Genomic DNA, 16,330 nt, shown 5'->3' on the forward strand with positions numbered 1-16,330 from the left:
TGTCTTCAGGGGCCAGACACAATGTGTAAATGATTGTTTATTCCAGTGTGAAGAAGAGAGGCTCAATAAGCAGAACTATAATTATGACACAGGACAGAAGAAACCAAACAGGACTAGGTTTGATGAAGTTTATAAATGCTGAAAGTCAAATCTGACATTCTAGAGGTGAGTTGCTGGGAAAAAAATGTCTTAGTAACTTCGTAGGGGTTTCTACTACTCAAATTCAACTGTAGTAAGCTTTCTATTGTTCATAATACTGCTTCCACCAACAACCCATGCACTATTGTGGCACTATTACTATATTATCCATAATTACGACCTGAGGCCAGTCATTGGCTTAAGGAACTGAACGATCCTAAGAGCTGAGGCTTCATTTAACCTGTGGAGTTGGCTACATCTTGAGATAGAGAACAACAGTAAAGGACAGGCTAATACCTGCTGTAGTGCTGGCTGCTTACCAGATATGAGGGCCCCACGTATTTAGTTAAAAAACAAAACAAAACAAAACAAAAAAACATTATTTTTGCTGGTGGCTGAATGAAAAAGAGTGAGGGACTGAGGTTCCATTTCTGGAACAGTTAGTTAATCATCTGGAGAGTTGTTGGGTCAAAGGAATACTAATCTTGGAAATTCTACGACATTATCTGTCTACAAACCAGCATCTAAACCCTCTTTCTTTTAAAGCAAAGAATAACTCTAGAAAAACAGAACAGATCTCTTCTCTGCTCACCTTTCTGGACTGGGCCTCTTTCCATTTCCATGAACCTCCATAAGCAGTTCAGAAGAGTCAGCAGGAGATGCGATACTGGTGTTGAGCAGAAGGTGCTCGTGCTGGGCCAAGTACTGGGATGGGGTCTGCTTGGCAGCCCGGGCACAGTGCAGCAGTTCTCGCTGCAGCAGGGGTAGGTTGGCCTTGAAAAGAAAGAGGCAGTTTTCCCATCTGCTGAGCTCTACCTACCAAGATTAGCATCTCAATGAGCTTTCCCAGACCAAAAACCCCTTGGATTTCTCCCTCTAACACTCGCTAGTAAAGTGACATCAAAACAGTACAGGGGCATTTTTATTTGAGTCACTGGTTGGTCTGTTTCTTCACTAAGGAAGTTGTCAATCTTCTTAAAACGACTGTATCGTAGTTAACGTCTATGGCCTGATACAGAGTACAATAAAGGTTTGTCGAACACAGAATTTAAAAACATATTCATTCTCTCTCTCTCTCTCTCTCTCTCTCTCTCTCTCTCTCTCTCTCTCTCTCTCTCGTTTGTTTATGTGAATGCAGATGCCCTGGAGCTGGAGTTACAAGGGGTACTGGGCCACTGCACTATAGGTGCTGTACATTAAACTGAGATCCTCCACAAGAGAAACAAGGACTCTAAGCACTAGGCTGTCCCTCTAGCCCTAAAACAGACATTTTCAGCAAGGACTGTTCAGTCTGGGAAATAGGACTAGGGCCAAATGAAGACATGGCAAACACTCTATTACTAAACCACATCTCCAGCACCTAAAATACAATTTTCTTGAAGACGAGCCAGTTAGAGAATTACCTACTGCCTAAAAAGGAGAATTACAAGCCCTGGTTTGTCTCTTCTGAATCACAACCCTTTTCTGATGGTGGCACTCAACTTTTTCTTAGGGCTCTCCAGAGAGATTTTGGAATCAGGATTACTGTGGAAATACAGTTTGAAGAGGAGTGCTGGGAATAAGATAATTTGGAAAAGGAAAATTATGTCCTGCTATTTTTCCTTTTCATACTAAGAAAACTATTGGTAGATAAAAAACAAAATAGGATGAGGAGATGATTCATCACTTAAGAGCACTTAAGAGTCTTCTTTCAGAGGACCCAGGTTCAATCCCCAGCACCCACATGGCAGTTCACAACTATCTGTAACTCCAATGTAACTCCAAGATCTGACAATGTAACACAGAAATACATGGAGGCAAAATGCCAATGCACATAAAAATAAATAAATTATAAAAAACAAACAAAACCACAAAAATTCCCTATACTTTTAGACTTCAGAATCCTAATTCTCTCTCTGTGTGTGTGCGTGTGTATGTGTATATATATATATATATATATAAATAAAACATGTGGAAATTATATACATATATGTGTTATGTATATATATACACATACACACACACACACATATATATAAAAGATTCCCCCCCCCCAAAATTTAAACATAATTCACGGAGAGCCTATAATGAATGCCTTTACTTCAAGGGACAAATGAGCAAATGAGAAGTTTTAATATATGCAAGTAGTCACCCCTCACTGAGGGTTAATTTAGCAGGCACCATAATTAGTGGCTGTTTAAAGCAGAAATAAATTGACAAAAACGAAAATGCTAGCCAAAAAGCTCCCGTAACAACCTACCTCATGCTGTTTTCCAAATAACACAGTTAAGAATAGAGAATCTGACAATATGAAACACTTCTTAAGTGGTCTAGAATTTCAATCTTACAGCTGTAAAAACTTAATTAAAAAAGAAAGCATGTCAGATCTTTACATTTGTGACATGTGTCCTTTGGTAAATACAGAAAAACATAGATAATTATGTACAATTACCACAAATTTCATAAACTGTTTCTTGATTCTAAAGTCTCAGTAAATAACTGTCTAAAGATTCAGATATAAAGAAAAGACAAGCCTGGCAGTGGTGGTGCACGTCTTTAATCCCAGCTCTAGGAAGGCCGAGGCTGGTGGATCTATGTGAGATCGAGGCCAGCCTGGTCTATAGAGTGAGTTTCAGGACAACTAGGGTTATGCAGAGAAACTGTGTCTCAAAGAGACAGACAGACAGACAGGGTCCATGCAGGTTAGCTGCTCCATGGCTGGAGTGCTTTCAGCTACCGAGATTTCCATACTGTCAAGAACTGTCAAATTCAGGCATGTACAGTCCAGACCAGAACCTCTTCCTGGCCAACCTGCTCTGGCTACAGTCCAAAATGGTTCTAAGAACAGGTAATAAGCCTGGCAAGATATCCTACACCTCTAGTTTGAGCACTCAGGAGGCTGAAATTGGAGGACCACAAATTCCAGGCCAGTCTGGGCTATATAAAGAAGCTGAGTCTCAGTGAACAAAAACAAACTAATATCAGTATTTTGGAAAGGGACATATTATTTTTATGCTTTAACATTTTCTTGGGGTTGGAGGGCTCAGTGGGTGAAGGCACTTGCTGTCGAGACTAATAATCTGAGTTTAATACTAGGGATCCATATGGTAGAAGCCAAGAACCAACTCCTGCAAATTATCCTTTGATCTCCATATATGTGCTGTGATAGCCCACCAATTCAAATTAAAAAAGAACATTTTCTTAGGAAATGAAAGTAAGTTAAAGAAGAGCAAAAGGGGCATTACTTGTTTGGCCAAAGTAATAGCGGACTTTGTTACCTTTGTTAGCTAAGACACAGAATTAATTCTAAGTATTTATCTCACACATGAAAATATAAAATCCAAAATATCTTAACTGAACATAATAAATTTGTAGTACAAATTTACTAATAAAAGTAACAACATGTTTTTTCAGGGAGAAGGGGTATTATTTAGTTTATCTGGATTTCAAGTGGTATTCCTCACACTAAATCAATGGCAAATGTTCATCTGTGTAAAGCATTCTTAGTGTTAGAAAACCACATGGTGGGGCTAGATTTGTTCAAACTAGTTGACAACAAAACTCTAATCTTTCCTTTTCATTTTTGCAGCTAAAAGAATAGCTGGTGTAAGTAAAAATAACTGTTGTATTTGACATGAATTGTTTCTGGGAGAGTCACCTTAGAATGAGTTTTGTGTTTACATTTTCAGTAACTGATCTGTGGGGCTGGAGAGATGGCTCAGCAACTAGGGTTCTACTGTTCTTACAGAAGATTGAGATTAGACTGCCAAAAATGTCTGAAACTCCAGCTCCACAAGATATAACACTTCTTCTGGTATATGTACAGAAAAGTACAACACACACACACACACCCTTAAAATTATTTTAAAGAGTAATAATTGCGACCTATGAATGTTATCTATTGTGTTACCTATTCGAGAAAATAATCTTTATTGTTTTCAAGACAGGATTTCTTTGTGTAGACCTAGATGTCCTGGAACTAACTCTGCAGACCAGTTTGGCCTTGAACGAACAGAGATCCCCCTGCCTCTGCCTCCTGAGTGCTAAGATTAAAGGCGTGTGCCACTACAGCCTGGATGGGAAAATAATCTTTATTGTTATTAGTTTTTTTTTGAGGGGGGGGGACATCGGTATTTTACCTGCATGTATGTTTGTGTGAAGGTGTCGGATCCCCTGGAACAGGAGTTATAGACAGTTATAAGTTATAATGTGGGTGCTGGGAATTGAACCTGGCTCTTAACCTCTGAGACATCTCTCCAGCCTGTTATTAGTTTTAAATTAGCAATGCCACTCAGAGCTTTATGCATGAGAGTGAAATTCCAAGTCCTGGTAGTACTTCTCTGTTCGTTTTTTGAGAAAGGACCTCTGTAGCCCAGGCTGAACTACAACCTGTGATCCTCCTGCCTCAAGCCACCCAAGTACTACGACTGTGTGTCACCATGCCACATAGGAAAACAATTATTTAACTAGAGAAAATAGTAACTTTATACAAAAGTCATGACAACCATGGGAAGAAAAGGCAGCAGTGGATGAAGCAATTGCACCTGTATCCTATGTACTATGCAGCGCTACCACTTACTGCAATTCTTTTAATTTTTTATTTTTTTGGTGGTGATAATTATTTACACAGATATATTGTTTTTGGTTTTTTAGATGATCTTGCTGTGTAGCATTAGTTAGCTAGGAATTTGCTACATGGACAGGCTGGTCTTGAACTAGAGACAGTATTCTTGCCTCTGCCTCTTGGGATGCCAGGATTATAGGCATGCAGCACCATATACTAACCTATCTGCAATCCTTAACTAAAATTTATCAAATGACTTTAAGCTTGAAGGAGAGAAAGTTCCAGAAAAAAGCAAGCTGAGCTTCTTTGCAATCAATGCCCTTTAAACCATGAAGCTCTTGGGGCTGGAAAGATGGCTCACACTTAAAGAGCACTGTTCTTGAAGAGGAATCAAGTTAAATTCCCAGCACCCAGCTGGTTGGAAACTAGCAGTAAAGCCGGGTCCAGGGGATCCAACAACTTCCTCTTGCCTTCAAAGGCACCAACAATCACATGTACATATACACATTAAAAATAAAAAGTAATACTCATTAAAAGTTGAGAAATTGTTCCTGATTAATACTGCATGCAATGTGTAACCATGATTAACTACAGACCCAGGATCATGCTACGCATGTTCAACAAAAAACACAATTCTTCACTAGGGAAGCAGATGCATAATGGTGCACACCTTTAATCCCAGCACCAGGGAAGCAGAGGCTTCACTATAGAACCGGTGTTCTGGGCAGACAAGAATCTTGAATTTGTGTGTTTTGGTGCCATGCCACATTTATTCCTTATGCTCCTTATCAGTGACTACTTGTCTTAAGCCCTTTTCAGATACTTCATGTTAGCAGAGTAAAAAAAAGCAAGAGCAAAAAGCACATAGACTAGTCTGTGATGCACCAGGAAGTTGTTTCCACAGTGGGAGGTCATAAGGGCCTCCCCATGCCGACCACAGTTGTGTGAGAGATGCCAGTAGGGAAGAGGAAAAGCAGCAGCCCTCAAATAGCACCTGTGTCAGAAACTGATGAGCCATGTAACAAGCTCTTTTCTCCTACAATCTAACCTAGATTTTCTATTTTCTGCTGTAATTAGGTGTACCATGTGACTGAGTCCTGTACAATGAGGGGGCAGAGACACAGAGTCATAAACAGACACTGGCTTCTTCAAAACCCTTTATGCAAGCATTCTCTCTAGCTCTCTCCCTCTACCTCACCCCTCAGCCATCAGCTATCTGGATTTATACTCAATCATTTATTAAGCCACAGATTAAAGATTTTGGACTTTTCCTCAGTCTCTGGTCTTGAATGATATGGGAAGAGAGGTCCCCACTCCAAACTCCCTTTACTAGACTGATAATATGATGGAGGAATATATCAATTTATTAAACCACACACAAAAAGGCTTAATTTTGCTGTGAAGAACATTAGTGGGATACTAGAAAACATAAATAAAGTCTGTACACGAGACAGCAAATGTTGTCTAACTGTCAACATCTTGATTTAAGGACTCTGGACACAACTCCTGGAGAAAGCACTTATTTGGCAGGCTTGAAGCCCAAAGCTGGATCCCTAGTACCAAGAAAAAAAGAAAATTCTTAATTTGGAAGCTTAGGAAAACTGGTTTGAAATTATATCCTTTTACAGCTTATCTGTGAGCATAAAATTACTTCCAAAATGAAAACACTTTTAAGAAAGTAAGCATGGTAATTTAGAACCGGGTGCCCAAAAGGTATGTAGGAAATACTAATTCTAGATAACATTAATTAGACTGTATTATCTGGGGTTTGAGGAAACACTGTCTTCCTGACACAACTATCAAGCCTCTCTTTGTAAAGGGCAGGGGGGGTCTCCTCCTCTCAGCTATGAACACAGACTTTCCATCCTCAGACCACACCCAGAGGATTTAGTGGTATTTCCTCCACTTTCACACACTTACATATTTCAGTCATCTTTGTTTTCTTTATTCCTTTACTTGCTCCTGTATGCTAACTACAGTGTTTGCAAACAGAAATCATTCAGAGAACTGCAATTCTCATCATGTATGAAGCTAATTTACATGCTGTTTGCCTACCAGCCCAAATAAAACAAAGATATGAACTGTAGCAAGCTGTTCTGAGATCACAGGGCAGGGGTGAGCAGATCTTGAGGAAATGCTGAGGACAAATTGAAATGAATGCCTCTCAGAATTAAGAATTACCTTGAGAAATGGAATCACAAATGGACGAAGAGGAAAGTTTGTAGCCTCTTGGAGCTTGCAATGGAATTCTTCAATTGTCACTGTTGAGTTCTGAAAAGACAAATAATGTTCAACATCCAAAACTGGTACAACAGCAAAAAGAAGGAGATTAAATGTATGGACAGACCAAAGGAATGATCTAAAATTTCCCTATGGGTGAACAAATAATACAGATTGGAGCAGAGAATAAATGACTCATGCCAGAGGAACAGACTTAAGGCCACATGTTTGGACAAAATAGGGCAGACTGGATTTCAGAGGAATGAGCTGTCATACCAGACTGACTGCCTTCAAGTCAACTGTTACAGCACAAAGAGCATAACTATTTACTTTTTGTTTAGTTTAGTTGTTTTCCCCCTCTCTAAAGAATGCACAGTTCAGCAGGAAAGCAGACAACAAAGTTGTTTGTATTTGTAATGGTAAGATGACTCAGCGTGGGTAAAGATGCTTGCTGCCAAACCAGCCATCTCCTGCAGCTGTCCTGACTTCCATGCATTCACAGTGGCACAAAGTGTACACATACTCACATTAGATAAATGTACTATTTTCATTTATCTGTTAGTTTTGATTTTTGAGACAGGGCCTCACTATGTAGCCTTGGCTGACCGAAACTCAAGAGATCCTCCTGACTCTGCCTCCAGAGTGGAAGGACTAAAGGCGTGCACTACTACATCTGGCTTGACGTGTAATAATTTGTTTAAAGGTTCAGAAATTGTTATTTTGGGGAGACAGAAAATCCAAAGGGTAGGATGTTAGGAGATTTAGTCTCAAGGAAGTATCTACAATGGACTTAGAAGATAAAGTGCAGGGACAGAGATAGTCCCCCACACTTTGTTTGGTGGGAAGGCACTAAGGCTGGTCTGGAACAGCTGAATGCTGGAATAATAGACATAAAAAAAATAGGCATAGCGTTACATTTTTTTTTTTGTGATTAAAATTAGAGTCTAACAAAGTTGCAAAAACCAATTAGAGGGGATGGATACATGGCTAATCAGTTAAGACATTGGTTCAATTCCCAGCACACATGGTGGCTCACAATCAGCTAAAACTCCAGTCTTAAGGGGATCTAGTACCTTTCTCTAATCTCTGAAAGAACCAGACATGCATGTGGTACACAGACCTACAAGGAAGCAAAGCACTCATTCACATAAAATTATAGCTAACTATAACTTTATAACCTTTTTAAGATAAACAAAAACTTAGAAAGGTTATATTCAACGGGCCATTCCTTAAATCTTCACTGCTAACATCTCATTGTAAACCGAAAGATTTTTGTTTAGTGTATATGCGTCCTGACTGTATGTATATACATGTAAAGTATGTAGAGGCCAGAAGAGGGCATCAGAACTCTGGAACACACCATTACCCACACATACACTAATGAATAAAAATATGTAGAAAGAAAAGGGACAAGAAAAGCTAGGCCTTTCTGGATGAGCGGACTATAAGCTGATCTGAGAATGTGGATCGCAAAACTTGTACAATGATATAAAACTTTCCCTTACTGAAAAGGTAGAAGCAACAACCTAGTGTTCCTCATACAAGACAGACAGATAAATAAAATGTTGTATACACAGATAGTAGAAAATGCCTTAACCTTTAGAAATGCATTTTCAGCCTGGTGCGATGCTCTTAATTTCAGCACTTAGGAGGCAGAGGCAAGGGATCTCTGTGAGTTCTAGGTCAGCCTGGTCTACAAATTGAGTTCCAAGACAGCCAGGACTGTTACACTGAGAAACCTTGACTCAGAAAACAAAATACAAAACAACAACACATTCATTACATCACTGTTGAACCTTGAAAAGGTTTGGGGTGTAGCTCTGTTGGTAGAGTGTTTGCCTGGCATACATGAAGACCTGAATATGATCCCTAGTCCTATATAAGCTGAACATGGTGGTGCATGATTATAATCCCAGCACTGGAAAGGTAGAGGCAGAAAAATATATAGTTAAAAGTCACCTTCACCTACACAGTAAAGTTAGCTGGGGTCATGAAACATAACCTAGAAAAAAAAATTAGATGAAAATAGTTCTGAAGTTGAATGGTGGTAGTGGTACTGGTGATAGTAATGGCACAACAATGCCAATTTACTGCACCACAACCCTCAAAGTGACAAAACGGGCTCTCACAACCACTAAGCTCCACAGATACAGCACCAGAGCAAGTGAGAGCTGGAAAGGCTGAAGAAAACCAACTAAACACGAGCAAAGGAGACCCTGAGGATACAACACACTCTTCTAGCTCTTCGAGCATTACAAACTTGTGGTGCACATCCACACATGCAGGTGGAATACCCACATATATAACATAGAAATAAATATATCTTGGAGCTGAAGAGATGGCTCAATGGTATGAGTATTGGCTGCTCTTCCTGAACACAATTTCCAGCATTCACATAGCAGCTTACAATGATCTGTAACTTCAGTCCCAGGGGACACAATACACATGCTTTCTGACATCCTCTGACACTGAACACACATGGTGTGCATAGATATATACAAGCAGAACACTCATATACATACAACAAAAATAAACTTAAAAAAAGGTTCACTTAATCTCACTTTAATAATGTTAACTATTTCATCATAGTTTAAATTTTGACTAATAAGTAGGTTTCCTCTGAATAAATAAATGTATAGAAAAAAACTTCATACTTTTTCCAAGTGATAGAAATGGATCACTGTTACACTGGATTCCATAAGATGAGCTAGGCATAGATGATTAACAAGACCCAGCCACATTCAGAGTTTTTACAGGATTCTTTGGGCAGAAGCACTGCATACTTTGGGGAGAGTATATTCTGTGTGATGATGAGATGGGGAGAATATTAAGGAAGGCAGCACATGGATTCCTCCAGAATCTGTCCATGTCGATCTCCTTTACAATCTGCCTATCTATTTTTATTATGTCTCTGGAATGAATGTTAGCTGTGAGCACCACCATATGTCAAGTCTGGAAAAAGGAATCAATCTACAAATAGGGCGACAATAGGGACCCTTGACACACTGCCCCAATGCATAAATAATTCAAATGTTTATCAAAAGCCAAAATATATAAAGTGTGGCATAATAAAACAGTACAACAAAATAACGGAAGCTCATGCCTGAAATCTTTGCACTAAGGAGGTAGAGGAAGGAGATCAAGAGTTCAAGGTCCTGGAATACATAGAGTTCAAGACCAGCTATCTTATACCAGACCCTGTTTGGTTTTCGTTGGAGAGAGGGTCTCATACACTGCCTTGCTGGACTGAAACTACGTAACTCAGAATGATTTTGAACTTCTGATCTTTCTGTGTAAATATCCAGAGTAGTGGGACTGTCCCCAGGGCTGTGGATACTGGGCAGGTACTCTGCCAACTGTGTTCCATGTCCTGCACTCCATTATACTGGAGAACCCCAGGGGTTTTGCTAAATTGTATTTTGAGAGGAAATCCACTTTAAGGACTAGCACTAGTGGAAAAGAAAACAGATTTTTTGTTTTTCGAGACAGGGTTTCTCTGTGGTTTTGGAGCCTGTCCTGGAACTAGCTCTTGTAGACCAGGCTGGTCTCGAACTCACAGAGATCCACCTGCCTCTGCCTCCCAAGTGCTGGGATTAAAGGCGTGCGCCACCACCGCCCGGCTCAGAATGTTTTTATCAGGAGTGAATCTTAAGAGTAATTCATTTGGAAACACAAGAACTGGCAGCACTTCCCTTATAAATTGAGATTATTCAGTCTCATCAGATGGCAATACAGAAAGTTAATCCTTTAGAGCAGGCTCACTATGATCAGTACAGGAAAACGAAAGAAACCATGCACATGGAGCTCAACAACAGTGACTGCATAGAAACTATTTATTTAGAACATTGAACTTCTAATTTGACAAAATACTGTTTTGAAAACTAAAATTGGTTCTCAAATAATGCCCCAGCTCCTGAATATGCTGACACACAGAGAAGCTATTAACTTGGCGTGACTGCAGCAGGCCTGCTGAAAGCTGCTTAGGTCAAATCCAAAGCCACTGACTGGAATTAAAACTGTACCTTAGCTAATAAGACACATTATAGATTCTTTGGCAAATAAATACTTCTATGAAATCTGTAATTCAACAATTTTTAAAAATTTTGTAAAACTAATGTAGTCCATAATACCTACATGGTTTGGGAATGAGCAGGAATATCATAACTTCTTAGGCAGTGGGTGAAGGTAAAGCCACACTTACCACCAATGCTAGAACAAGAGTCCGAACCTTCTCGCCAATCTCAGGTGAGATGTCATTGCCAAACTGTTGCAGAGTCGTAAGAAAACGTTTCAACTTGCTGAGCTGCCGAGCACCACAAGTAGCTGGCAACTGTTGATTTGTTAGGGTAGATGATGTGGAAGAGGCAGGGCCATTGCTAAATCTCTGTGGTGGTGATGGAGCACCATTCAGGGTAGGAGGGGAATGGTTGATGCCATTGCTTACTAGAAGAAAGCCAGAATAAGATCAGTTGAGTACAGAACATAAGAGCCTTTGCTGACTTCTTCACCTTCATGATCTCTTTTAATACTCATTTGAATTCTGTAAGGCATTATAGTATAAAAAACTCATTTTTACCCTCAATGAGATTGTGGTGTACCAAGACAGACTGTCAGGAAATTCTTAAAGAATAAATAAAAACATTTACAAAGCAAACAAGCAGATACAACACACACACAATTACTGTAGAGTACTATGAATAAAAAAAAGCAATCTACAGGGGCTGGAGAGATGGCTCAGCAGTTAGGAGCATTGGCTGCTCTTCCAGAAGTCCTGAGCTCAATTCCCAGCAACCATATGGTGGCTCACAACCATCCATACTAAGATCTGGTGTCCTTTTCTGGCATGCAGGCAGACATACAAGTAGAATATTAGATACATAATGAATAAATAAAATCTTTCCTTTTTTAAAAAAAAAGCAAGCTACAGTAATGCTCCCATGTAAACCCAGCACTTGGGTGAGGGAAAATATTGGGCTCAAGGACAGTTGGCTATTGTGAACCCCTTTAGGAAAAAAAAATTATAGGCACAGAAAGAGCTATAGTTAAATTATAGACACAACAGTGCTTAAGGTGGGCTAGAGACTGACTGGAAATTCCTATGTTTACTTTTTTCCCCTAAAGATCTCATTTTTATGTGTATGAATGTCTTGCCTGCATGTTTATCTGTGTATCACATGTGTGTCTGGTGCACATGGAGGTCCGAAAAGGACGTTGGATCTCTTGGTACTGATTTAACAGACAGTTGTCAGCTGCCATGTGAGGGCTGGGAAACAAACCCCAGTCCTCTGCAAGACCAAAAAGAGCACTTAATCCCTGAGTCATCTCCCTCAGAACCTCCTTTTCTTTCTTTTTCTTAGACAGGGTCTTGCACAGTAGCCTTGAACTTGCTACAATTCTCCTGCACTGGCCTCCAGATTGCCATTATTGTAGGTGTGACCCACCACATCCAGCTTTCTGTTCACTTCACAAATGTTCCAAGAACCTCAAAGAAACCAAGCAACCAGTCACAAGTTAGCACGTGAGAAATACCATTAGGTAAAAAGAAATATACTAATGTCAAAGACATTTTCAGGTTCTATCTTTATGACCTAATTCTCATAAAAATATATAACTCTTTGACCATTCAAAATACTAATGTCCTTTAGTTTTCCCCTTGTCTTGACACAGATTGGTAAACAATGCAAAATCTTGGTCATTCAGAGAAAATACCTTCTAAAATTAGAATGTTCCTAGCTACTCTACAGATTGAGTCAGAAGAGCCACTGGGGCCAAGAGGTTAAAACCAGCATATCAAGACCCCACATACCCAAAAAAGAAGAAAAAGGACAGGGGGGAAAAAGGCACTATTTAAACTCTACGAAGGATCTCCAATTCTTTACTTTTGATCAAATTTTGATAAACACAATCACTATTCCTGTTTTCTGAGGGGAGGGAAGGATAAATTGTTATAAAAAAAAAACGCAAATATGGTGGGTGTAGTGGGCTCAAACCAGTGATGCCACCAGTACTTAGGAGACAGACTTACGAGAATTCCAGTTTGGAAGCCAGCCTGAGCTATAGAGTGAGACCCTATCTTAGAAAAACATCAAAACAAAAGCAGGGCATGAGAGCACATTTCTATGATCCCAACAGTACTTGGAAGGTAGAGGCAGAAACATCAAGAGTTCAAGATCACGCTGGGCTGTAAAGAGTTCAATACCAGTCTGAACTACATGAAACTACACATCAAAACAAATATAAAGCAAGCAACAATTAAAGACTTCAGCTGTGTTTTAAAAGACCAACTCTTTAACCTCTGAGTTTATAAAACTACCATAAACTCGGTCATACATCCCTCCTCAAACAGTCACTTCTCCATCTCTGCTCCTTCTTCCTGGACAGACCAGCATTCAAATATGAACCAGCAAACACTTTTCTATCTTATACAGCTCAACTATTATTTGTAAGAAGAGTTTTCTTTGGTATAGGATGGTGCTGCTTTATTTCAAGGTAAACCCTAACAGAGTTAATCAAGCTGTGCTGGATGTAGTAGTGTACTTCTTTAATCCCAACACTCAGAGGCAAAGTAAAGTGGATCTCTAAATTTGAGGTCAGCCTGGTCCATACAGTGAGTTCCAGAAATCCGCACACACACGACCACTATTTTACTAGAGTTCTTTCTGCCTCAGCCTTCCATTTCCCTTCTCCCTCAAGCACTACTAACATATGTTACCACAAAAGGTGAGACTGCTTGATGCGTTCACTTACCACATACATATGCATAGATATTACTAGGTTTCTGCAAACTATCAATACATTTATATTGTGTGCAGGTACACACAAGTGTGTATATCTGTCATAGTGAATGTGGAGGTCAGAAGACAGTTTGCAGGAGTTGGTTCTTTTCCTCCTACAACATGGGTCCTGGGGACCAAACTCAAATCGTCAGTCTTGGTAACAGGCACCTTCCCCTGCTGAGCTATCTGCTGTATATTCTTTTGCTTTATTCATCAACCCCCTAACAAGTGGTAGGTTTTCAAGAAAACTAACGGGCTGAGGAAAAAGGGGAGGATAATTCTATTTTCCATTCAAGGAGATTACAAAAACTCCTAGAAAGGAGAGCTCCACACTTACCCTCACCAGTCTAGAAAATAAGCTGCAATCACCTTTCATTTCTGTTTCCACAGAAAGATCCATCCTGATCAGGGCTGCCCTCTTTGAAGCACCGCACAAAAACCAGAATATTACTACACTTGTACCACCGTGACAATATAGATATGCTTTACACAGTATAGATATGCTTTTCACAGTGTTTAAATGAAATTGTATGATCACATTCTCACTTTTTTCAAGTTATAATATACCCAGCTACATAGTGAGACTCTGTCACAAATAAATAAAAATCATGCCGATCTTTATTATTTTTGGAGGTCACATTAAAACAACCCCCTCCCTTACGTTTTTGGAGATAGGGTGTTACTAAGTAGCTCAATGGGCCTGGAATTCACTATATAGACAGACTGGCCTCAAACTCACTGAGAGCCACTTGTTTCTGTCTCCCACCGGCCAGGATCAAAGGCACATGCAACACCAAGGGGTGGCCTAGAGCGCTTGATCCTCTGAGTGTGGCGATTACAGACTGAGATAATTAATAAGAATGCATTACTATATCACGCCCTTATTTATACTTTAGTCATGTTAAATGATGTATATTGAAGGTTTAATGCAAATCAGTTACTCAGATCTAAATTATGACTCTGAATCATGAGTTCAACTTAATTAAAAGGTCTCACATGCTGTAGGAGTAAAGGACACTGGCCTCGGTCCTCCAGGATTTATTGGTGGGAGGGGTGGCATGATGGGAGGTGAGGATCTTGACTGTATCTTCACTTCCACAGGCGATCCAGGCATTGCTGGCACCCTTTTCTCACAACCAACTGCAAAGAATAGAAAAAAGGAAGGTCAAAGCTCTCTATAAATAATAAATAGCAACAACAACTGGAAATGAACCTATTTCCCTAGAGGGCTCAGAAGTTAAGATGATACTTATAACAAAGGGTAAAAACATAGACTCCCTGGAGAGATGTTCATATCCTAACATCTAGCTCTGTAAATGCTGCTTTATTTGGGGAAAGAACCTTTTAAAAATCTAACTACATATTTACTTATTTGTTTGTTGGTTGGTTGGTGTGAGTGTGTGTGTGACACAAGTTCATAAGCATGCGTACATGCGCCATGATATGTGTGGCGGTCAGAACTTGCCAGATATAGTTCTCTCCTTTCTACAATATGTCCAGGAGATCAAATTCAGGTTGTCAGGCTCAGTATTTTACACATATGTACTAGCTGAGCCACCTTGAAGACCTTGGAAATGACCTTTAAAAATGGGGGAGAGGGACACTGAAGAGATGGCTCAGCAGTTAAGGGCACTCTACCAGTGGGTTGGCTGCTCTTCAATATGGTCTAGGTTCAATTCCCGGCACCCACATGGCAGCTAACAACTCTCTGTAACTCCAGTTCCAGAGGCCCCAACACACCCCCACAGATATAAATGCTAGCAAAATGCCAGTGCACATGAAGAAAAAAAAAAGTAAGGGCATTGGAGAGATGGCTCAGAGGTTACAGAAGAGAGAAAAAGGAAGGGAATTGGAGAAACAGCTCAGAGGTTACAGAGGACAGAGGTTCAGTTCCTAACTCACAGCCATCTCTAATATCAGTTTCAGACAATCTCAGAGCTTTTTTGAACTCTCACACATGGAGGCAAAACACATAAGAAAAATCCAAAGTATTATAAATAAGTAAAACCTGGCACAGTGGCATACTGCCTGTGAATGCAGCTCTGGGGAGGTAGAAACAGGAGGATCAGAAGCTCAAAGCCAGACTCTAGCTATAAAATATTCTGGGTTAAATGAGGCAAAACCATGACTCAAAAACATTTAAAATGAACTATTTTTCACAAAAAAAGAACCTATTAATACCTGGATAACAGGTTCACCTTTATTGAACTATATGCCCCTTAGTAATTACCTGTTGCTTTGTTTTGTTTTACTTAAATACTGTAGTAGCAACTGACTTCGATTTCAACTGCAAAGACCACAGAAAAGGTTTAAATGAGAAAGTAAAAAGGAAAGTTTTCTTGTAGAATCACAATTATAAAGATGACATATTCTGGCATGCTCATGCAAACCACAAGGAACATCTTAGCATATTCACTACACTTTCTGATGGGAAAGATGTCCCCAAATACTGTAATTCTATGTTCCAGTTTGCAGTGGCTTTATTTTGGAAAGGGATATATCAATAAAATGTATCAAGGAAGTCAAGCACCCATGTTACAAACCCCTAACAAAACCTACAGCATTTTGAGAAGTAAAACTGCCCACTGTCCCTGGTCAGGATGCTGTCTTTGTAAAACTGATGGTTGTCCTATCTGATTAGTGGACTAATGAA

The 16,330-nt window shown here is 39.7% G+C and overlaps 1 protein-coding gene across 3 annotated transcripts in view; it reads right to left on the reverse strand.

Annotated features, from left to right (window-relative positions):
• Positions 1-16,330, reverse strand: part of Cbfa2t2 (CBFA2/RUNX1 translocation partner 2) — a 94,960-nt gene that overhangs the window by 23,527 nt on the left and 55,103 nt on the right. For all 3 annotated transcript variants that reach the window (XM_005363102.3, XM_005363101.3, XM_026787099.1), the window contains 4 exons: positions 14,674-14,817; positions 11,103-11,344; positions 6,863-6,952; positions 731-912 (listed from right to left, as the gene is read on the reverse strand). In XM_005363102.3, the coding sequence (XP_005363159.1) occupies positions 731-912; positions 6,863-6,952; positions 11,103-11,344; positions 14,674-14,817 (658 nt within the window). The remainder of the gene's footprint in view (positions 1-730; positions 913-6,862; positions 6,953-11,102; positions 11,345-14,673; positions 14,818-16,330) is intronic.

This window comes from Microtus ochrogaster, linkage group LG8, assembly GCF_000317375.1.
Source record: "Microtus ochrogaster isolate Prairie Vole_2 linkage group LG8, MicOch1.0, whole genome shotgun sequence".
Classification (NCBI taxonomy): Eukaryota; Metazoa; Chordata; class Mammalia; order Rodentia; family Cricetidae; genus Microtus; species Microtus ochrogaster.